We start from the raw sequence: 23,261 nt of genomic DNA, 5'->3' as shown, positions 1-23,261 counted from the left end.
CCCCTACTGGCCTGGCCTGGCCTAGCCCAGCCCATGGATGGGTCAAAGTTAGGGTTCTTTGGGAGGGGGGGGACCTGCCTCCTTGCCTCCTCCCCAGCTGCTCCCAGCTCCCCATCAAGAACTTGCTTGGCAAGCCCAGGCAGCCCAGGGCAGTCAAAGCTGTTAGTCCTAGAACATAGGACCAGATGGGCGCTCTCTTAGAGATCTTGTGGACAAAGGCCATTGGGGTGGTGGAGAACTCATCACCCAGAGATCTGCTATTGGTTGTGCAGGCAGCCTAGGACGCTTTGCCGCTCCCCCCCTCCCCCAGAGCTTCCACTTCATCCTGAGTCCCATCTCACCCTTCCTACCTCCCAGGGCTACTGCCAGGAGCCTGCTTTTAAGGGTGATATAAGGCCTGTTGCTATTGCCGGTTAATCCAACCCACCTCTTTTTATCGGGGAGGAAAGCTGAGGAGGAACCATGTGGAGAGAGTCCAAGGTCACAGACAACTCTTCCTCAGCCCAGTCATCAGTTTATGAGCTCCAGGGGAGGGGAGGTCAGGGTACTGGTACCTGAAGGGGGGGGAGGGGGGAGGGGAGACACAAGAGAAGGGAGCGGAGGCAGGAAGAGGAACTTTTCTGACTTGCCCAAGGTTGGGAATTGCAAAGGACAAGAGAGGCTATATATTCACTCATTCTACAGATAGAGAAACTGAGGCACAGAGAAGAAATGCCAGTAAGAAATAAGGAGCTGAGCTACAATTGGAAGCTGGGTCTTTGGATCCCAGCTTTCTTGCTACAATCTCTTCCTGGACTGGGCCTTATTTCCTGACCACTGTTTGAGGGCAGGGAGCAGGGGGCAGGGGGCAGGGAGAGGAAAAGTCATTGGCGACCCTGTCCAAAGTTCTGACAATTCTCTGAATCCTTCAAGAATGGGGGAGAAAAAAATTAAAATAAAAAAAATTTTTAAATGGGGAAGATCCTAGGAGATCCCAGCTGGCAGGGGCTGCTAGGCTGGGGGTGTCCAGAAGGACATTGAGGACTTCTGAGTGACACACTTCACTGGGTTTCCAGTGGCTGGGCTAGCTCTGCCTCCCTGGCCCTACAGCCTGGAGGTAGGCATTCCACTCCCCCTTCTTCCCTGCTCATAGCCAGCTGCTCCCCCCACCTCCACCCCTTCCCAGCCTCCTGCAGCTCAGCTCCTACTCAGGGACTCAGGGGACTGTCTCAGAACAGCTCCACTGTAGCAGATAGGACTCAGCAGCCTCTCCCAGCATTAACTCGTGGGCACCTTGGCCTGCATGTCCACAACACCAGCCCAGAAGCATTCCACCACAGCAGGTCCCTCCAAAAGCAAGGGCAGGGCCAGACCCAGTGGGAGGTTCTAGTGGTCATGCCCTGGGCTGTCCTTGCTCCAGTCTCACATGGATGCTCAATATTATTGAAGCCTTTGGGCTGAGGATGAGGAGGGACCCTCATCCTCCTTCCTACTCTTTCCCTTGGCCCTGGCAATGGTCCAGGATCAACACCACCCCACAACCTTTGCCATCCTTCAAGCAAGCAATGAGCATTTATTAAGCACCTATCTCTGCCAGGAATCCTGGCGGGGGGTGGTGTGGTGTGGAGGGTGTTTCAAAGACTAAAAGGAACTAGTACCTGCCCTCAAGGAACTTATATTCCACAAGGGAGAAACAGCATGCACAGAAGTATTTGCAAAACTCAGACAAAACAGATACAGGGTAATCTGGAATGCTGAGAAAGACTGAGGGAAAGGCCTCCAGAATAAGTGGGTGTCTTAAAGGAAAGCAGGAATTCCAGGAGGAGAAACTGAGGAGGCAAAGAATTCCAGGTTTTGGGGAGAGCCAGTGCTGGAGCCTGGGAAGGGGAAATGGATCACCTTGGGTGAGGAACAAGAAGGCAGCCAGTGTGGCTAGACCATCATCATCACTACAGTCATAACACAGGAGCAATTGCCAACGTTTCAACCTGACACTCAGCAGCCTCCTCATCCTTCTCACCATCCCCATCATTCCTGTCATTCTAATCACCATTCCCATCCTCCTCTTCACCATCCCCATCATCCCCATAACCAACCCCATCACCCTCACCATCCTCACTATCCTCACCATCTCCACCATCTCCACCATCCCCACCATTCTCACCATCTCCACTACCCTTACCATCCCCACCATCTCCACCATCTCCACCATCCTCACCATCCCCACCATCCTCACCATCCCCACTATCCTTACCATCCCCACCATCTCTACCATCCCCATTTCCATCATCTCCACCATCCTCACCATCCTCAGATCCTCACCATCCTCACCATCCTCACCATCTCCACCATCCTCACCATCCCCACTATCCTTACCATCCCCACCATCTCCACTATCCTCACCATCCACACCATTTGCACCATCCTCACTATCTCCATCATCTCCACCATCCCCATCATCCTCACCATCCCCACCATCTCCACCATCCCCCTATCTCCATTCATGCCAGCAGAATGCCGTGTTGGCCCATGGTACTCAGCACAAAGAAAATCCCGAAGTTTCAGTCTCTTCTCCCATAAGCCACAATCCAAAACAGATTGAGATGCTGGCACATGTACAAGTTACAGGGCCAAAAGAAGAGAAGCCTTCCATAGCCTTTCTGTGCCCTAGACAGTGGGGGTGTCCTTGTGTTTGGGGGCAGGTAGGGGAAGGGTGTGGTCAGGGAGAACACTGGCAAAGGGAGGATTACTGGGCACTGGGAAGAGCACACTCTGGATTTGGAGTCTGAGGAGCTGGGTTCAAATTCCTGCCTTCCTCTTTTCAGGGTGACCCTAGTTAAGTCAGTTCTCTCTGTCTTAGCTATTCACCTGTGCCCGTGTAGTGGTGGAGGTACAGGATGGGGAGGGAGTATGGTCTCACTCTGGCTTTTGAGGTTCCTCCCAGTCCTAAGTCTGATCCTCCCAAGAGTGGGAGTTCTCTGTCTAAACTGAGAGGGAACAGACACAAGCTTTTCTCTCCGAAAACTTCAGGGAGGTGAGAGAAGAACCAGCAGTTGGGCACATGTCTGGCTGGGGTCCTACCCCTAACTTGAAGAAAACAGTCTGTCCTTCCAACCTCTGACCTCCAGGGATCGGCTGAACCTGTTTCCAACTCCCCGGACTCCATTCCAGGCATGCCCCTGTCTCAGGTTTCCCTCAACCCCACCTCTCTTTAGAATACAGATCAGGGACTAGCTCCTCTCCGATGGATTCTCCCTGGAGGTTCGCTTTGCTCTGCCTCCACATAGAGCTTGGGGCTGAGGCCAGAGACCCACTGGCTCCCCAATCTTCTCAGCAAAACAGCTCAGGCTTCCTCCATCAGTTGTCTTAGCTAAATGAACAGAGCTCACTCTTGCTGGAGAAACCCTGAGTCCTAGTCCAGGCTTTGTGACTAAATAAGTCTATGACCTTGAGCGGGTCCTTCCCCCTCTCCGTCTGGGCCTGTTCTGTCTTCCGTAAAATGAGAGGGCTTGGCCTCAAAATCTCCAAGGTTCCTTCACATCTGAACATTCCTGTCTACCCTTGACTCCCTGAATCTCTATCCCCCCAGGGATGCAGGCTTTCAGAAGAGGGCTCTGAGAAAAGATTTAGAGAAAAGATAACAGCAGCCTGGTCTGAGGGAGCTGGGGAAGGGGGGGGAAGGGGGGGGAAGGGAGGGAACCAGGGCGAGGGATGAGGGGAGGGACTTGGGGAAGGTGACTAGGGCAGGCTGAGTCCAGTAAGTCCCGAGGGATGGAGAGAGGCAGGGCTGAGACTTGGGAGGGAGGAGAAAGCATCCGGATCTGGTGACAGTCTGAAAATGGGGCGAGGGGGGGTGCATGGGAGGAGCTCAGAACCAGCAGAGCAGAGCTGGTCATAGACAAAGTCAGAAGGACAAGGAGTTACTCAGAGAGAAGGAGAGGGGATGCTGGGGACGCCAGCAAGACTTTCAGCCTCTGACTCTCTCAGGGAAAACCAGAAGGGGGAAATGATGCTCTGGAACCAGTGGCCTTTCTATAAGTTATGGAGAAAAGACGTAAGGGACCTTAGAACCTAGAACGTCAAACCCAAAAGGAACATCAGATCCCAGAATGCTGGGGAGAGAAGGGATCTTGTATTGTCGATTTGGAGCTAGAAGAGACCTTGGAGACCAAGCAGTACAGTTCTCCCCATTTTACAAATGAGGAAACTGAGACACCCAGAGAGGAACTAGCTTGCCCAAAGTCTTAGAAGTGAGATTTGAATCCAGCATGCCAGAGCAGGGAGGGACTTTAGAATAGGGAATACCAGAGCAGGAAGGGGCCTTAGAAAGTCATTAGAGCTTAAAGGAACCCAAGAACCGAGCAGGCCACATCTGACAGGGTCCTTAGCTGCTCAAAGGCTTCATTTCTCAGATAAGGAAACTCAGTCCCAGAGAGGTCGAAGGAGATGCCCAGTTGACTCTGTAGTAGGGCGGGGATCAAAATGCGGCTCCACTGACTGGGGACCCTGGAGATCCCCCTTTCATCCATCTCCAAATGCCCCATCCCACCAAATATCGGCCCTGGAGAAGGGTGAGAGTGCAAGGCATTGAACCCAGGTTCCTGCCCACCTTGGGCTAGGACAGGCCTGAGGCTCGGATTACATTAGGGGCAGGCTAGCTTGTTTCCTCCTAGGACCCTAGCCAGCGTCCTGCGCTCCCGATGATCCAGTATGCCTGTCCCAAAGGGGCCCCTGGAGTCTCTTGGGCGGACAAAGGTCTCCCCCACCCCATCCGGGCTGGGCTCCCTTAGTCCCCACCCCTACCCCACTCCTCCACCTGCTGCCACCCTGCCCCTCCCCACCGGCCCGTGGCCCAGACGGGCGCACCGTTAGGGCACAGGGGCCCTGCGCCTTTAAATCCTCAGCAGGTTAGGGCGGTGAGTGACATCACTGGCAGCCTCCCGGGGAGCCGGGGAGCCGGGGCCGGCCGAGCTGAGCCGCAGGAGCCAGCGGAGCCCGAGCCGAGTCGGGAGCCGGGAGCCGGGAGCCGGGAGCCGGGAACCGGGAACCGGGAGCCGGGAGCCGGGAGCCGGGAGCCGGGAGCCGATCGCGGGCACCCATGGAGCAGCAGCGGCAGCAGCGGGGAGGCGGCGGGGGCCCCCGGAGGCCCGGCCAGGTGGCCCCTCCCCGGGCCGCCCCGGAGCCCCGCAGCCGAGCCAAGGTAAGCCCCCGCGGCCCCCAGCCCTCCCCTCCCCGCCCCGGGGGCCACACACCCTGCACCAACTCCACCTGCTCGCACCTGCCCCCAGGGCCGGAAAAACCATCCCTGCGCCCAAGGGCAGCTGAGCGGCTGGAGTCTGGAGGCTGGCTGCGCTGGACTGGAAGTTGGGGCTCCCCTGGGCTGGGACCCCCGCAACACACACAACACACGCACATACACTTGGGAAACTCAGAGCCTAGCCATCTCCCCCTCCCTCTTAGAGGGGTCTGGCCAAGGTGGGTGGTCCCTGGTTGGAGTAAAGAGGCCTGCACATTCACCCTAGGTCCTGCCACCCCCCCTCCCCAGGGTTTTCTCGGAATGGGGGGAGACGGGGGTCGCTTCTCTCAAGCAGCGTTCACTAGCTGGGGAGGTGAGGCTCTCTCTTCCCCACCCCCACCCCACCCCCAATTGGGACATTCCCCCTCTACACCTTGGGGTGGGGGTGTCTCCTGAGACCTGCAATCCATCCCCCACAAGGGATGCCTGGTTGGGGGAGAGAGGCTGCTCAGAGTGGGTGAGCCTTTCTCAAGCTCTTGGTTACTTGACCCCAGAAGAACAGGGTGGCAGAGTGGGACCTCCCCAACCTGGGGACCACAGAGTCCTGCTACCCTTCTCTGAAAGAGGTACAGAGTGGGTGGGGAGCAAGCTCCCTTCAAGGCTTGACCTCAGAAAGGCATGAGGGGCAGTCAGGGGAGGGGTCACCAGAGGAAGGTAGGGTGGGTGGGGGCAAGATTGCAAGCCTTCCTCAGACACTGTGCAGCTTCTCCAGTCTGAGAGGCCAGCCATCAAGTCATACATGAGAGGGAACCGGGCAGGAGGAGGAGGCAGAGGCACCTCAGGGAGTCAAGTCCACATATATATGTCCCATTATATCCAAGGACGGCTTCACCCTGGCTTCCGGCAAATGGGGGCATCATTGGCGGCAGCTGCAGAGACAGCACCAGAAATTAGGCACCCAGGGTTCCTCGACTTCTTAGATCTTGGCAGTTTGGGGCCCCCAGGACAGGAAGGCTAGGCAAGTGGGGGGGCACACTGGTCAAGAAAGTGCTGGAGGGGGTGCTGTCAGATTGAAGTCCTGGGGCCTAGGAGGCCAGAAGGCTCTCCTGTCCCTGCTGGCTGCCGTCCAAGGGGCAGGGAGGGAAGAATGGGACAAAGTAGGGGAAATGAAGGGCAGGGGCAGGGTAGGGAGAGGCGTGGGGTCAGGAGGGGACACTGAGGCAGGGAAAGCCGAGGAGGTTGGCCTCTAGGAAGAGGTCAGAATGGTAGGATCCTAGAACGTCAGAGCCAGGAAAGACCTTGGCTCTCAGTTAGCAGTCTTCTAGCTTTGGAGCAGGGAAGGACCTTCAGGGCCATCTGGTCCAAGTTCTTCATTTTCTAGCAGAGGAAGGAAACTGAAGTCCAAGGAAGTGAAGAGCTTGCCCTGAGTCCCATGAATAGGAAGAGGCCAAGTCTGGATTCAAACCCAGGTCCTCAGACTCCCCAATCAGTGTTCTTTCTACTTCAGGAAAGGATTGCATGCTTAGAAGGGATTGCAGAGGTCATCTTTTACAACCCCCTTAGTTAGCTGAAGAGGAAACAGCCCCAGTGAGAGCAAGCGACCTGCCCCGTGAATTCATCGTGTGACCAGCACGAATTTAGGGCTAATTTTCAAATGTTCTCCTTCCCTGGCCTGGGATTTCTCATGCTCCAAGGTGAAAAGGAACAGTAGTCCAGGCAGGGGGCAGCAAGAGAAGGGAATCAGGAGGACAGGAAGGGTCAGTACCCAAGGCATGGGATGGTAAGACTTCAGGAGGCATGTGTGCAGGGGCCAGCCAGGACCTCTAGGGGCCTGTTTGCTCCCCACCTTGGCTTCTCCATGGCTGTTTCAATTTTCTTCCCAAACCTCAGGTCATGAGAACCCCTCTCCCCAAGCATTCTGAGAGCAACAAAGTCCCAGGGTTCCAAGAACCCCAAGGTCCCGAAAGCCCTAAGTTCTACAAGTTTGTAGGTCCTGTGGTTCCATGTCTGCTGGATGGTAGGGAAGTGGGAGGGGAGGGCTGAGCCCAGAGTGCAAACTGACCCCAAGCTGGTCCCCCTGGGATGGGAACAGGGCCAAAGACTCCCTGGGGTGGGACCCTGGTCAGTCACCCTCCCATTGTACCCTTTCCTGAGGAAAGGGGATGGGGCTGCCGTCTTGGCTTGGGAGACTGGCACCGTGAAGTTCTCCTCTGACCCACAAGGGGTGGGTGGGAGACTCTCTCCTCCCCATCCAGAGCCTCCCACCTGCCCTTCCCTGGTAAGTTAGAAGTACGACCCACCAGAAGCCTCCCTTGGGGAGTAGGCAGGAAGGAGGTGGGGAACCAGTACCAGCCACCCACTCTATCTTTCTCTGGTTCTCTTTGGGCTTAGGGGCAGGCACAGAGGTGAGGTGAGCCAGTTGGGGGGTTGGAGGCTGGTTGGGGTATGGGTCTGATGGTGCCAGGGGCTTGGGCCCAAGTTCAGGTACCCTCCAGGGAGAAACTCTTAAGGGCTGCTTTGGGACTGGTTTGATTTGGGGGTGGGGGGACACTTTAGCGATGACCCATTCCAATCTTGAGCTAGTCTGTACCACGAGGGAGGTGGGCTAGTGGTCTCTAAGGCCTGTCCTCCTCTCCATTCTATGGACCTCTGATCTTTGGAGAGAGAAGCTCTTACAGAGAGGGTGGTCCCCTCTCGGGGCTGGTAGACAAAGGCATGTCTAACTCGGGGTGAATAGGTATCGGGGAGAGGATCAGTGAGACAGCTGGGCTTGGACACTTCCCAAAAGCAAGGCAGGCTGAGATGAATGCTCCTCGTAAGGACCAGATAGCTTTGCGCGAAGCTATGAAATATCATTCTTGTTAAGATGGAGAAGGGGCAACATAGGCTCATAGATAGGGAACTGGAAGGGGGGAAGCTCAGAGGCCACCTAGGCTACCCCGTCACTTTACAGAGGAGGACCACACAGTGACTTGCCCAAGGTCACACGGGTAGGGAGTAGTCTGTTCGGAATTCAAGCCTACATCCCCTCTGTCTCTGAAGTCTCTGCTTCTGTAGCTTCTGCCTGGCATGGGTTAGTCTAGTCTGGAAGCAGAGGGCTAGGCTGAGTGACAGGCTGCCTTAGGTTCCTTCCCACTCTTGGGATATCTCCCCAGCCTTCTCCTATGGTGGAATCCAGCTCTTTAATCACCATGCAGGAGCAGGCAGCCCCCAGGCCCTTGGGACAGAGACCAAGTCCAGCACCCACGAGACTAAGGCCAGATCCACCAGCCAAGGAGCAGAAGCCACCTTTGTCTTCCACCGTGGAACAGAGAACAGCCCTGGCCCCCAGCTCTATTCCAGCGCCAGCAGAGCCCTGGTCAACGACCACCTCCACAGGGCCGAGGCTGTCTCTGACATCCCTGGGACCCAGCCAGGCTCCAACACCTGTGGAGAAATGCCAGCCCCCCACCTCCACAGGGCCGAAGTCGTCTCTGACATCCCTGGGACCCAGACAGGCTCCATCACCCGTGGAGCAGTGCCAGCCCCCCACCACCATGGGGCCAAGGCCGTCTCTGACATCCCTGGGACCCAGCCAGGCTCCATCACCTGTGGAGCGGTGCCAGCCCCCCACCACCATGGGACCGAGGCCATCTCTAACATCCCTGGGACCCAGCCTGACTCCATCACAGGCTGGGCTGTGGCCGGCAGCACCCTCTCCCTCCTCCTCAGTGGGGAACAGGCCATTCCCGCCGCCACCAGTGGAGCAGCACCAACCCTTGTCATCCTCCTCCTCCTCGGGGCAAAGGCAGGGTCCTGGATCCTCAGGGTTAAGTCCAGGACCACCAACTCTAGAGCAAAGGCCCTCCTCTCCCTCCCCCCAGGGGCAGAGCCTGGCTCCAGCATCCACAAGCCATAGTCCTGCTCTGTCCTGCCCATTACTGTGTCCAGCTTCATCCCCTGTGGAGCAGAGACCTCTGTCACCCCCTGGAGAGCCCTCATGGGCATCCCTTGAACCAGCTCCAGCCCCATCAGCCACGGATTGGATGCACACAGAGCCCAGACTGACCTCCTCTTCTGAGAGACTCCCTGTCCCCCAGCCCCAGGGCATGGGTGGTGCTGGCATCCCGTCACCAGCTGGGAGCACCCACACTCTAGGCCAGACTTCACCTGATCCCTCCCTCTCTCTCTCCTTCCGGCCTCGGCCTGAAGCCCCCCGGAATCCCAGTCCAGAAGACTCTCTCTTGCCTCGGCCACCCCAGGCCCTACCGCTGGACACAAGCCACAGCCAGTCGGAGGCAGGGGCCCGCTCTCCCGTCCTGCTGTCTCCGGGGTCACTGAGGCCAACATTCCCCGCCTCGACAGGAGGTCCCATGGCCATCCCAAAGCCACCCCCCTCCCCTAACCGTTCGCCTAACCGTTCCCCTGGCACTAGCCAAGCTAACGTGGCTGGGCACTTAGGACCACCACCCCCTAAGCCTCCGGAAACGTCCCCCTCTAAGCCTGGTACAAATGGGGCCAGCCCAAGCGGGCACAGGAGCCCTGTCCCACCAATGCAAGGCCTTCAGGCCCCTCTCCCTTATTCCCCCTCTGGATCTGCCTGGTCAGCACAATCTACCTGCAAAGGAGACCCTGGCTTCCGGTGAGAAGGGGGAGTTCCTAGAGATCCTGGGCCCAGGGATGGGGGTGGGGAGAGGGAGGCCTCACAGAATGGGGGCAGGGGTTAGCTTGGATACTAGCCCCGCATTTCTTCCCAGACAAGCCCCTGTGCCTCACTTCTGATCCCCCAGGGCAGCAAAAGTCCTGGCCCAAGGGACTGGAGGGGCTAGCGGGGGGACCTCAATCCATTCAATGTGCCCTCTACCTGACCAGGAGAGAAGATGCTCCTTGTGGAAGGCCTTGGGGATGGGAGGGAGGACAAGGGTGTACTGCTCCTCCCATGCCCAGTTTGGCTTGCCTGGCAGGATCACCATAGTGACATGGAACGTGGGTACCGCCATGCCCCCTGACGATGTCACCTCCCTCCTGCATCAGAATGGGGACGACAACGGTGGTTCAGACATGATAGCCATTGGGTGAGGGCCATGGGGCAGGGGCACTCTCCCTTTTAACACCCCCTACTTTCCCTGCTCCAACACATACCGAGATGAAACTCAACAGACATAGCAATTTTTCAAGAAACTGAGAGCCTGGACTGTCTTTGTATGCCACTTGGCCCAGTGCTTTACACACAGTAGGTACTTAATAAATGCTAGTTGACTGGTTGATGGATGCAGTGGGAAAGGTCTTGGATTTGGAACCAGGGAACCTGGAGCAGGCACTCTGATGTTACCTATGTGACCTTGGGCAAGTTGCTGTCCCTCTCTGGGCCTCAGTTTCTCCTTTTGTAAAAATTGGGAAGGTGGACTAGATGCCCTCAGATGCCTTCTAGATCTAGGTTTCTGATCTATGACCTTAGGGTCTCTCCTCTACACACCATTTAGAACCCCATATTCTTTCCAGACACCCACCAAGATCACTAAGTGCCCTGGAGCATCTCCTGTGCTCCAGGCACTGCACTAGGCATTAAGGACACAATCGTTCTCCTCTAAGAGTTTACATTTGCCTGGGAGATGCAATAGATGCTTCAGACATCCCTGGATTCCTCTTAGCATCCCCCACCTCTGACTGAGGGGGAGGGGAATGGAAGCAAGGAGCTAGAGAAAAGGAGGGAGGGAGGATAGGAGGAGTGTCCCAGCCATTCCCCTGCTTGGGAGTGGGGGAGGGCAGCTAGAGCTGGGGGGAGCACTCCTTTAAGGGTCAGAGCTGGGTGCTCCTCCAGCTGAGCCCCAACATGCTTCCCTCTTCTCTTCCCCAGGCTGCAGGAGGTGAATTCCATGATCAACCAGCGACTCAAGGATGCCCTCTTCACTGACCAGTGGAGTGAGCTCTTCATGGATGCATTGGGGCCCTTCAACTTTGTCATGGTAGAGACCACTGCCCCGGCAGAGGTTCCCTCCTCCTGGACCCTGTGAAGGGTTGGGAGCTTCCCATAGCTAGGAGTGGGTTGTGAGGCTGCTTACCTCTTTCAGAGTCCTTGGATTCTAATCCTGGCTAAACTGCTAGGCCTCAGTTTCCCGACCTATAAAATGAAACTAGATGGTCTCTGAAGTCCCTTCCTCTAGCTCTAGGATTCTGTGACCTCATGAGCAAATCGCTTCATCTCCCTGAGCTTCAGCAAATGGGAACCTCTGAGGACCCTTGCATCTCTAGTTCTGGGTGTCTGTCCTTGCTTCTGTCGTTTTCCACGTAGCCCCGCACGGCCTTTCTGCCGCTTCCTGGGAATTGGGTCCCCTGCTCGTCCCCCCTTCTCTCCTCCCCCCAGCCCACGGCCTGCTCTTCCCCAGGTGAGCACAGTCAGGATGCAGGGAGTGATTCTCCTGGTCTTTGCCAAGTATTATCACCTGCCCTTCCTCCGGAATGTCCAGACAGACTGCACCCGGACCGGCCTAGGGGGCTACTGGGTGAGCACCTGAGGGGACTGAAAGAGAAGAAGGGAGGGCCGAGTCTCCAACCTGACGGCCCCATGGGGCAGAATGACTGTCTGACTTTGGGGGACTTACGTAGTAACCTCTTTGGATATCAGCCTCTTCATCTGGAAAATGGGGTGATCACAGCACTTGTCTCATAGAACCGTAAAACTAGGGGCTGCAGCAGCCATTTCATTGTTGTTGGGGACTCCCAGGTGAGAAAACTCCCTCCAAGGATGCAGGTTTTTCATCTTGGAGAGAGTTGTCTAGAGCATGCATGTCAAACCCAAACAGAAACTGTTCCCTGCAGGCCACTTATTGACTTAGAAACCACAGATTAACATTATCTATGTTGTATGGTATTTTAATTTTGTTAGACATTTCCCAATTATGTTTTCATCTGGTTCATCCCCCAATGGGGAGAGGGGCTGTGAGTTGTTTCCTCTGCTTTAGAGCCCTGAGAGACTGTGACCTGCCCAGGGTCTCCCAGCCATCACGGCACATGAGAAGCAGTGTGGGGGAACAGACAGAGCACCAGCCTCCAGTCGAGAAGGCCTGCCTCTGACCCATGCTGGCTGTGTGACCTTGGGCAAGTCACGGAACCTCTGAGACCATGAGCTGCAAATGAGTGGCCGTTTCTATCTGTGAATGGAGTGTCCCCATTGGAAGTCCCAGGACTGTCCACACACAAGAAAACTGTGGTTATTATGATTTCAGGGCAACAAGGGCGGGGTGAGCGTCCGCCTCTCAGTCTTTGGCCACATGGTCTGTTTCCTCAACTGTCACCTGCCTGCCCACATGGACAAGGCTGAACAGAGGAAGGAAAATTTCATGACCATCCTCAACATGCAGCAGTTTGAGGGGCCCATGGCCCACGGCATCCTGGACCATGAGTACGAGGGGCCCTGGGGCAGGGTTAGGGCAGTGTTCCCATCAGTCAAAAGAGGGGCTCAGATCTCCCAGCCCTGACTGGGACCCTCAGCTGAGCTGCTTCTGCTTGTGACTGTGGCCAGGTCATTTCCCGCTTTGGAAAATGGGGATGGTGGAAATATTCATGCTCCCTCCTTGCTCCAGGGTTTTAAAGAAAACACCTTAAGGCTTGTGATGCCCCAGAGAATGGGAGTCATGATCATTCCAGCTCTCCTTCCTAGGACAGTGACCTAAACTCTATTTTTTTTTAAAAAGTTGACTTTCTGAGCAAAGGGGGCTGGAGGGAGGTGGGATACATAGGATGCCAGGCCTTGGATCTGGAAGAGACACCTCAAATCATCTAGTCCAAGCCTCTGATCCTATAGATGAAGGGCCTGAGACCCAGAGGCTAAGGACCTATTCAAGGTCACACAAGAGCAGAATTCTCACCCAGACCTCCTGACTCCAAATTCAGTGCTCTTTCCACTTGGAGGAGTCTGGCTTTGTGATAATGTTTTCTGGTTTTGGGGGGGGAGGGGGGAGTGTCATGGGGAGCCTCTATCCACCCCCAAGCCTCAGCCTTAGTCACTGGTAGGGTGCTCCCCACACTTACCCCCATACCCCTGCCCCACCATGCCCTCTGCATGGCCCCCTTCGGGTGAGCCAGGACCCTCACCCACATCTCTTCCCTGCCCCCCAGCATTGTCTTCTGGTTTGGGGACCTGAACTTCCGCATTGAAAGTTATGATCTACACTTTGTCAAGTTTGCCATCGATAACGACCAACTTCAGAAGCTCTGGGAGAAGGACCAGGTAAGGGCCAGGCCAAGGACCCCAGCCCATCCCAGCTCTGGCTATACCCCACACATCGCACACAGAGAGGGATCTGTCCAGTTCTGCTATTGGCAGCTACTCTGGCCCATCTTTGAGCCTCTGAGGCTTCGAAGGAGGCCCCAAGGCCTTTCCTCCCCCCACCCCTCCATTCCTTTTCCTACCGTGAGTTACATCAAGAGCCCTGCTCCAAGCCAGGCCCTGTCTCCTGGGCCTGGGGCCAGTGGGAGGGGGGCACTGGTACCCAGGCAGCCTTTTCCATTGTTAATTATTCAGGAGGTTGGAGCCACGATGGCCAGACAACCTCTTCCTCACTGGCCTCCCCTCCTTAGCCAGGCTTCTAGGTCTGGCCCAGTCTGTGGGGACCTCAGGTGAACTCAGGCCAGGGGAGAAGTCCAGGCCAGGGCCCAGGAACTGGGCTAGGAGGATTGGGCAAAAAGATCTTAGGAATGGGAGTGAGGAGTCTGGCCTCCATCGTATACTTGATGGCGGATCTCGGGCAAGCCCGTGGAATTCAGAGGCTGGAGCTGAGGCCCTTTGACGGTCCTCCTAGTACTGACATAGAATCAGAGCTTCAGAGCTAGAAAAGACCCCAGAGGTCATTAAGCACAAACTCCCCACTGGAGACGAGGAACTGGAACCCAGAAGGGTTAAGTGACTTACCCAAGGTCATGCGGGTTGTAAGAAGCCAACAAAGGATTCAAACTCAGGCCCTTTGCTTTCAAATCTAGCCCTCCCTGCTGTGTTCTGTGTTCTGAGAGCCCAGTTCTCATGCTCTGACCTTCTAGGCTCTAAGGTCCCTCCCAGCATTAGCTTTCTGTGTTCTAAGATCCCTCCCATCTCTGACATTCTAAGCCTTAAAGTCCCCCCTGCCCTAGAAGTAGCTTTCTGGGTTCTAAGGGCCCTTCCCAGCTCTGATGTTCTAGGCTCTAAGGTCCCTCCCAGTATTAGCTTTCTGGGTTCTAAGGGCCCTCCCAGCTCTGACATTCTAGGCTCTAAGGTCTTTCCAATATCTGCCATTGTGTCTAGCTCCCATAATTCTATGAGCTTGGTCTTGGTAACTGAAGGGCTCTAGGTCTGAGCAAACCTTGTCCCCTGGGTTTAGAATAGGCCCAGTGACCTGGGTTCAGGACTATCCCACACTATCCTGACTCTGCTCTCGTCCCTCATCCTAGCTGAACATGGCCAAAGGCTCCTGGCCAGTCCTCAGGGGCTTCCAGGAGGGGCCCCTCACCTTCGCTCCCACCTTCAAGTTTGATGTGGGAACCAACTACTATGACACCAGGTAAGTCTGCTCCCAGGAGCCCATGATGACGGAGGGCAGGGAGGCCCAAGGAGAAGAAGGGAAAAGGCATCCTGGACCTGCTCTGATTTCTGTACTCACTTTCCCTGTGCCTTTCCCCCTGGAAACAGTGCCAAGAAGCGAAAGCCCGCTTGGACGGACCGAATCCTCTGGAAGATCAAGGCACCAAGTGGGGGGCCTAGCCCCTCTGGCCGAGAGAGCTACCGGGTACAGGTGACCCAGCACAGTTACCGGAGCCATATGGAATATACTGTCAGTGACCACAAGCCTGTGGCTGCCCTCTTTGTCCTGCAGGTGAGGACCGTCCCCACCACCACCTAGGCCTCTCCTGGACCCCTTGTGGTTCCTGCTTCATTTCTCTCACAAGTCTGATTCTCCAGCTCTTCTACTGTTCAGTTTCCCAGAAGCCTTCTCCCTGTCCCTTGCCCTCCACCCACCAAAGCTAGGACCCAAGGCACCCCAAGTATCCATCCATCTACCCTGGTGGGAGAGGTCCTGTCCAACAAGGAAAAGAGTATAGGAGTCTGGAGGCCCTCAGTCCTCCTCTTGAATCTGCCATGAACTCATTGGCTAACCTCAGGCAAGTCGCCTCAGGGTCAGGGAATTGGGTCAGATCGGCAATTTCCAAATCATTCCACAGACTGTAAATTGCAGAGAAGGTATGACCTGCTTTGATAGAAAGGGTTGTCTCACCTGGGAGTTCCCTGAACCAGCGAAATCACAGGCCTGGTCCAAAAATTTAGATGGCAGGAACGATGATAATGCCACGGATACAGCTGAGTAGCAGTACAGTATTGGATCTGGAACCAGAGAAACACGCCCTTTGGCACTTATGACCATGTGACCTTGAGCAAGTTACCCTCTGAGCCTTGGGTTCAGGATATATAACATGACAGCATTGGAGTAGCAGGCCTCGGTGGCCCCTGGCAGCTCTAAAACTCTGATCCTTAGCCTGACGCGAGGCACGGTTTCTTCTCTTTTGTCCCAATATGACTTAAGCCCCCAAGTCTCTTCTCAAGTCTTTCTCCCAGGACTACTCCAGCCCTTCCCTCAGCCCCTTCCTACTTGGAGCAGCAAGCACAGGTTCCATCAATAGACTTCAGGTCCCAAAGGGAAACAAGCTAGATGGTCTGTAAAGCCTCCTGTAGGTTTAGCATTTCCCTGTGAGTGATGATAATTCATCTAATACAAACCACAATTACAGTTATTTCTATAGTTCTTCATGGCTACAAAACACTTTTATTATGTCATTTAATCTGTACAGCAACAGCACGAGTGAGGCAGGCAGGGAATCTTAACCCCATTTTCAAGGCTAGAAAACTGAGGATGACAAAGGCAGTATAGTTTGCCCAACGTCTAAGAAGGGAAATAGCATTCCACAAGTTCCCATTGAGCAGCTGGCTGAGGCAAAAGCAACCTTGGTGGCCTCCCTGGGTGAGGGCAGGGGATGGAGCTCTCCCTCCTGACAGTCCTACACTTTCCAAGATGACTCCCTCCTCCCTCCTCCTTCCGCCCTCCTCCCTCTATGCACCCCTTCCCATCGGTGGAGACAGTTTGCCTACAGAGACGATGTGCCCCTGGTGAGGATTGATGTAGCAGATGAGTGGCTGAGGCCCGAGCAGGCTGTGGTCCGTTACCGCATGGAGACTGTCTTCTCACGAAGTTCCTGGGACTGGATCGGCCTCTATCGGGTGAGACACCCACCTATGCCCCCCCTGAGAGCAGTGGGGAAAGGGTATAGGGCATGGCACAAGTGTCCGGCACCTTGAACCTGTCCCATGGAAGATACAGTCAAGCAGCAGGGCTGAGAGGGCCCGTAAGGCTTAGTGGAACCTGGAAAATCAGTGTGGGAGGGTTCTTAGAACACGGAATGTCAGAGCTAGCAGGGATCTAAGAACAAAATGTCAGAGGTGGGAGGGGCCTTAGAACAGGGGATGTCAGGGCTGGGAGGGGCCTTAGAACAGGGGATGTCAGAACTAGGAGGGGCCTTAGAACAGAGGATGTCAGGGCTGGGAGGGGCCTTAGAAACACAGAATAGAGAATATCATGGCTTGGAGGACCCTTTTTTGTTAATTTAGTTCCAAAATTAAGCATCTAAAGGAAGGCTTGTGGGGAGCAGATTCAGGGGAGGCTACTTCCAGCCCTCCTTCCCACCTGGGCATGAGCTGATGGGCAGGGCATGGTGCCAGCCACCTCCATTCACCCCCAGCTCCCCAGCCCCTCCTGGGCTACGTCTGCCTGGGTGGGGCTCCTAGAGGCTGGAAGGAGGCAGTAGCCTTGAGCGGGGAGAAGGTGCAGAGTCCTCTATGCTTTCTATCTTGACTCTGCCCCTTCTACCTGTGAGATTCTTCCCCCAAAGTATTTCCTTACCTGTAAAGTTGGAGAATGGGGGGTGGGGGCGGGGTTGGACCGGATGGCCTGGGAGCCCCTCTGGTTCTCAGCCTTAGCCCCATTTTCAGAGGCTTTTAAGCAAACATAACAAAACCAAAGCTGTTTTTCTCCTCTTCCCTGGAGGGGGCTGGGCTCTGTACAGATTTAAAATAACAATAACAGCCTATGACGCCGGCGGGCACAGAGACCCTTTGGCACAGGCCGCTATCACGCCCATTTGACAAGATGAGGAAACTGAGGCTCGGAGGCATTAAGTCACTTGCTTACACCCTGTTTAGTCTGGATCTGAGCTGGGATTCCAACACCAGCCTTCTGACTTGGAGCCCCCTGAGGGAAAAAAAACCCTCGTGACAAATATGCACAGAGAAGCCAAACAAACTCCTGCATAGGTTGTATCCAAAAATGTGCGCCTTGTTCTGCCCCTGTGTCCACCACTCTCCATCAGGAGGCGGGTAACGGGCTTCTCTGAAATGATGCTCGGTCCTTGCAGTGGGCGTGGCTTTCGGCACGAGGGTCCTAGCCAGAGTCAGGGCCCCGAGATCTCCAACAGCCCACCAGACAGACCAAGGCTGACCCCGGGGGAAGGGCAGAGTGAGAGCTCACCCCCTACTCTGCCTCCTCTCAGGTGGGCTTCCGGCACTGTAAGGACTATGTGGCGTATGTGTGGGCCAAGCATGAAGACGTGGACGGCAGCACCTACCAGGTGACCCGCTCCTTCACATCCTGCCTGGGGCTCTGCTGCCCCTCTGAGACCCCTGTGTACATCCTTCCCACCCCACATACACACACATGCACACACATGCACACACACACGCACACACACACGCGGGATCCAGCCTCCTGTGGAACAGTGTCACCTAACACCCCCCTCCATCTCCCGCAGGTCACATTCAGTGAAGAGTCACTCCCCAGGGGTGGGGGCGAGTTCATACTGGGCTACTACAGCCACAACCAAAACATCCTCATTGGGGTCACTGACCCATTCCAGGTTAGAGGACGGGAAGGAATGGGGAGGGGGGAATAGGAGGCAGGAGGGGGGAGAAGATGGGGGAAGGGCTGGGAGGGAGGAGGGGACCAGAGAGAGGGAGTAAGAGGCAAAGGAGTAGGAACGGACGGGAAGTATTTCCAGGTTCAGGGAAATCTATTGGTGCTGAAGTTCAAGACAGGGACCTGAGTTCAGATTCTGAATCTAACACTCTCTGGCCACAAGACCATGAGCGCTTCTCTGGGGCTGTTTTGTTCTGTCTAAGCATGAAGCTGGACAGCCCTGGAGGCTGTGCTGAGTCTCGGATCATATGGCTGGAGTGGAGCTTGGCAGGGCCAGGGGTAAGGGGCCTGCGTGGGCTGGCTCCTGCCTCTCACCATCTCTGGCTCACACTTGCCCCGGTCTGCCCTGACTCCTCCTCATTGTCCCTGATACCCAGATCTCCCTGCCCGCCTCGGATGAGGGCAGCAGCCCCACGGACAGCTCGAGGGCCAGCTCCGAGGGGGAGGATGACAGCACCCTGGAGCTGCTGGGCCCCAAGTCCCGGAGCCCCAGCCCAGGCAAGATGAAGAGACACCGGAGCCGCAGCCCCGGCCTGTCCAAGTTCCCCGGACTGGTTCTCCGGCCTTCGTCCCGGGAGCGGGGGACCAGCCGCAGCCCCTCCCCCCAGGGCCACCGGCCCCTCAAACCCCCCAGCTCCGGGCCGGGCACGGGAATGAGGGGTAAGGAGAAGAAGGGGAAAGCGGGCTTGAGCCCTGAGGAAGAGGATCCCCCCCTGCCTGAGATGCCCGGGCCCTGGAACTTCCCCCTACCCAGCTCCCTGCCCCGGCCTGTGCCCCGAACCCTGGGCCTCCTGCCATCCCTTAGGCTGGAGCCTGTCCTCGGTAGCCAGTGGCGAGGCGAGCGTGAGCAGGAGGACCAGTCCGGTGCAAAGAGCCCCAGCCGTCCCCCCCGGAGCCCTTCCCCCACCCCCAAGAGCCAGCAGGGGATGGAAGAAGCGTCCCTGGGGCCCTGAGTGGGAGCCATCCCCAGTAGTATGTCCCCCTCGCTGCATCCACCTACCCCACCCATGGCTCCTCCTGCAGGGCCTGCTGGCCATCTGGCTGCCCCATCCCGTGGGCAGGGTCAGGAGGGGCCCTGCAGGGGTGTAGGGCTGGCCAGGGTCTCTACCTCCGGGCTGCACCGTGAAGAGGGGCCCTCCCTCCCTCTCTCCATCCTGGACCCTAACCTGTGACAATCACAGCTCCCTTGCTTTCCCCAAGCCCAGAGCTGGGTGCAGGGGGGCTGGGGGCTGTGCCGAGCCCCAGCTGCTAGCCATCATCCTGAGGGTTGTTTATTAGGAATAAAAGTCTCAGATCTCTTTTGAGTCTCTTGTTTGGATGGGGTTGGGAGTGGAGGGGAAGGGGTGTGATTCTAAGAATCTCAGAGCCAGGCGGAACTTCAAAAGTCCAAGCTGCACGTCAGCTACAGCATTCCCCACAAGCAGGCATCCCGCCTCCCACATTTAGACCTCCACTGACAGGGAGCTCACTACCTCACAAGGGAGTTCATTCCACATGTGGCTGACTTTAGCTGCCATTTGTCTCTGTCCATTAAGGATGGTAGATTCAGAGTGGGAAGGGATCATCTCATCCAAGTCCCTCTTTAAAAAAAACAAACAGATAAGGAAAGAGATCTGAAAAGGTTGGTCACTAGCCCAAGGTCTCACAGGTCATGAATGAATAGCAGGGCTGGCTCTCCAGGTTCTCTCATCCCAGATCCATTAACCATGATGCCTGGTCCTGCCTTCTAGAGCCAAACCTAATTTCTTTTCCACCCAACCGAAGCAATGAGTGTTTATTAAGCACCTACTATGTGCTCAGGGCTTTACAATCTTCTAATTTGATCCCTTCAAGGTAAATATTATCCCCATAACAGATGAGGAAATGAAGGCAGACAGACATTAAGAAGTGACTTGCCCAAGGTCACACAGCTACTAAGTGTCTGAGACTGGATTTGAACTCAGGTCTTCCTGACTCCAGGCCCATATAAAAAACATCAGACTGGGCCTTGGGTCTCAGTGAACTTCAAATGACTTCCTAGGGCTTCCAGGTCTTTTTTAAGATGATATTCCCCCAGAATACCTTGAGGTTTTCACTCCAAGGCTTCTAAGGAACTATTCTTAACGCCACACATGAAGTGTATATTGTGTCCAATGCACTGTACGGATAGGGGGTGGGGAAACACTTAGGCCACATGTGTCCAGGTGTGTCCAGGTGCATCCAGGTGTGTCCAGGTTCATCCAGGTGCATCAGCACCTCCTCAGGGGAGACCTGCCTGGGGCACTGAGCCATTAAGAAGCCTTCCTGGGGTCACAGGCAGCCAAGGAGAATGTTTATCTACTATAAAAGTGAAAAATAGTCGCCCAAGGAGCTTATGTTCTTCCATCCCGGGGATGTGCTCCTACACATCCACAGACGAGTAAATGCAGAGGAATTTGAGGGGGGAAGGTTCGCTAATAACTAGGGGATCTATCAGCAAGCATTGATTAGGCACTTACTGTGTGCCAGGCCCCAGGGATAAAGACAAAAATGAAAGTCTATGCCTTCAAGCTCCCATCTGAAGGGAGAAAAAACACATCCACATCTAAGACAAGACAAAAATAAATTTGTGGTAATTTTGTGGAAGCCTGGTTATCTTGGAGGACCAGGAAAGTGCTCATGTTGAAGGTGGTTGTTTAGGCAGTGATGGTAAGAGGCAGAAAGAGGGGAAGCAGGAGGGCATTCCAGGCATGGGGAACAGCTGCAGCAAAGGCATAGAGGTGGGAGATGAAGGAACCAATGAACCAGAGTGATTAGTGATTGTGAACTCAGGGCTTCCTTCACTGTACCAAAATTTACAACAGTCACTTACCTGTCACCTCATAACATGGGGCAGAAATTAATCTGGATAAAGCCTGCTTCCCTCCATCAACATCCCCCCCAAAAAAGTGTGGTGGTCCCCCAATGACTTTAAGCCTATATCATAAGCCCCGGGACTTGGCTCAGCAGAAAAGAAAGACCTGCAGGCCACTGGGAACATGGGTTTGTCTGGCATGGCCGATGTAGCTGGCAAAATGCCCCAAGAAACACATCTGGGAGATCTTATCACCATCCTGGGTCATTAAAAGTGTCACTGAGAAGCTAGAGAGGATGAGAAGATGGCATGTGCCAATCACTGTGTGCCAGGCATTAGTGGGTACCAAGACAAAGCCAGGGGTTCCTGCCAACCAGGAGTTTCCATTCTAGGGGGAAAGTTGGAGTGCCCATATCACGTCAATTAGAGGAGGGGATGTGGGACAGACGTCAGCTGTGCAGGAGCCGAGTACAGGCTTCCACCGGAGGAGAGCATAGAAGGATGTTGCTGTTTGTCCTTATTCTTGAAGAGGATCATGATGTCAGGGAGGTGATGCCGTGACATGCAAGGGAGCTGGTTCTAAGTGAGATGGGTGACTAATCCTTGAAGGAAGCCGAGGTTCAATCGCTCCCCAGTTCCCAAGACAATTCCTTCCTATAGAGGCTGTCCGTGGAGACAGAGATTAATCCCTTTTCTGCTTTTCCTGAGGTTAGAACTACAAGTAATGAGTGGAAATTACAGGGCATTCAAAATGAGCAAAGACTTCCTAGCAATTAGAGCATTCTGACAATGGAATGGGCGTAGTATGGAGGTGGTGAGCTCCCCATCACCAGAGACCTTCAAGCCAAGGCTGGATGAACACTGCTCAGGGCTGGCAGGGACTGTAGACACCAAGGCCAACCCCCTTATTCTACACATGGGAAAACTGAAGGTCAGAGAAAGCAAGGAATGCTCTCAAGGTCAACCAGTTGGGAAACCTCAGAGGTGAGATTTGAACTCAGGTCTTCTGACCCCAGTACTGGGGCTCTGTCCATTGTACCAGATCCTCCACCTCTACGGTGAGCAGCAGAATGGGTGCCAGGTCCTGTCTCTAAGGTCCTTCCCTTCCCTAGCAGCTCTGGGAGCCCAGCCCTCTGCCTTGGAAACTGAGGCTGGGGAGGAGGGAAGGTCCATCAGCAACCACTGAGGCTGGGGGCTGCCCTTTTGGCCATGCAACCTGTGGTGCAAGGGGAAAGGAGAATGCTCTGGCAGTCATGGACAGTGGGGGGTGGGGGGGGGGACCTTCCCAGACACTGAGGAGTCATAGAATGGAACAGAGACCAGGAGGGTTGTGGGGAGAGAGGGAGTGGAACAGGCAATGTCAGAGCTGGAAGTGGGAATGTCAGAGCTGGGAGGGGCCTCAGAACAGGGAATGCCAGGGCTGGGAGGGGCCTCAGAATAGGGGATGTCAGGGCTGGGGGGGGGCCTTAGAATAGGGGATGTCAGGGCTGGGAGGGGCCTCAGAATAGGGGATGTCAGGGCTGGGGGGGGCCTTAGAACAGGGGATGTCAGGGCTGGGAGGGGCCTTAGAACAGGGGATGTCAGGGCTGGGAGGGGCCTTAGAACAGAGAATTCCAGGGCTGGGAGGGGCCTTAGAGCAGGGGATGTCAGAGCTGGGAGGGGCCTCAGAATAGGCGATCTTAGAACATGGAATGTCAGAGCTGGGAGGGGCCTCAGAACAGGGAATATCAGAGCTGGGAGGGGCCTTAGAACAGGGGATGTCAGGGCTGGGAGGAGCCTCAGAACAGGGAATATCAGAGCTGGGAGGGGCCTTAGAACAGGGGATGTCAGGGCTGGAGGGGGCCTTAGAACAGGGGATATCAGGGATGGAGGGGTCTTAGAACAGGGGATGTCAGGGCTAGAGGGGGCCTTAGAACAGGGGATGTCAGGGCTGGAAGAGGCCTCAGAACATGGAAGGTCAGAACTGGGAGGGGCCTGAGAACATGTCAGAGCTGGGAAGAGCTTCTGTTTTATCAAGTCCAACTCCATTTTACAGATGAGGTAACTGAGGCTCAGTGGAAGAGACTTCCCTAAGGTCACACAGCTAGGAGAGAGAGACTATGTATACATCTACACGTGTCTGTCTATCTGTCTCAGAGCTAGGACTGGCCCTCGTGAGTGCTGACTCCCAGCCCACAGAGAGATCAGGAGCACGGTGTCCTGGGTTGGGGGAGCAGGCACACTCCCTGGCCTTGCCCCTGCCCCAACTCCCTCCCTGAGATCCCCC

The 23,261-nt window shown here is 55.5% G+C and overlaps 1 protein-coding gene across 1 annotated transcript; it reads left to right on the top strand.

Moving 5' to 3' along the window:
* The first annotated feature begins 7,229 nt into the window (after window positions 1-7,229).
* INPP5J (inositol polyphosphate-5-phosphatase J) lies at window positions 7,230-19,481 on the top strand. Its single transcript, XM_036737007.1, has 14 exons — window positions 7,230-7,493; window positions 8,413-8,681; window positions 8,763-9,836; window positions 10,159-10,269; window positions 11,052-11,160; window positions 11,581-11,697; window positions 12,421-12,596; window positions 13,313-13,424; window positions 14,618-14,727; window positions 14,856-15,039; window positions 16,299-16,436; window positions 17,762-17,839; window positions 18,020-18,124; window positions 18,561-19,481. Exons 1-14 carry the CDS (start codon window positions 7,230-7,232, stop codon window positions 19,134-19,136), a joined length of 3,423 nt encoding a protein of 1,140 aa, XP_036592902.1. The 3' UTR covers window positions 19,137-19,481.
* The last annotated feature ends 3,780 nt before the right edge of the window (window positions 19,482-23,261 follow it).

Source organism: Trichosurus vulpecula, chromosome 1 (assembly GCF_011100635.1).
Source record: "Trichosurus vulpecula isolate mTriVul1 chromosome 1, mTriVul1.pri, whole genome shotgun sequence".
Lineage (NCBI taxonomy): Eukaryota > Metazoa > Chordata > Mammalia > Diprotodontia > Phalangeridae > Trichosurus > Trichosurus vulpecula.
This window is presented reverse-complemented; position numbering and strand designations above follow the sequence as displayed.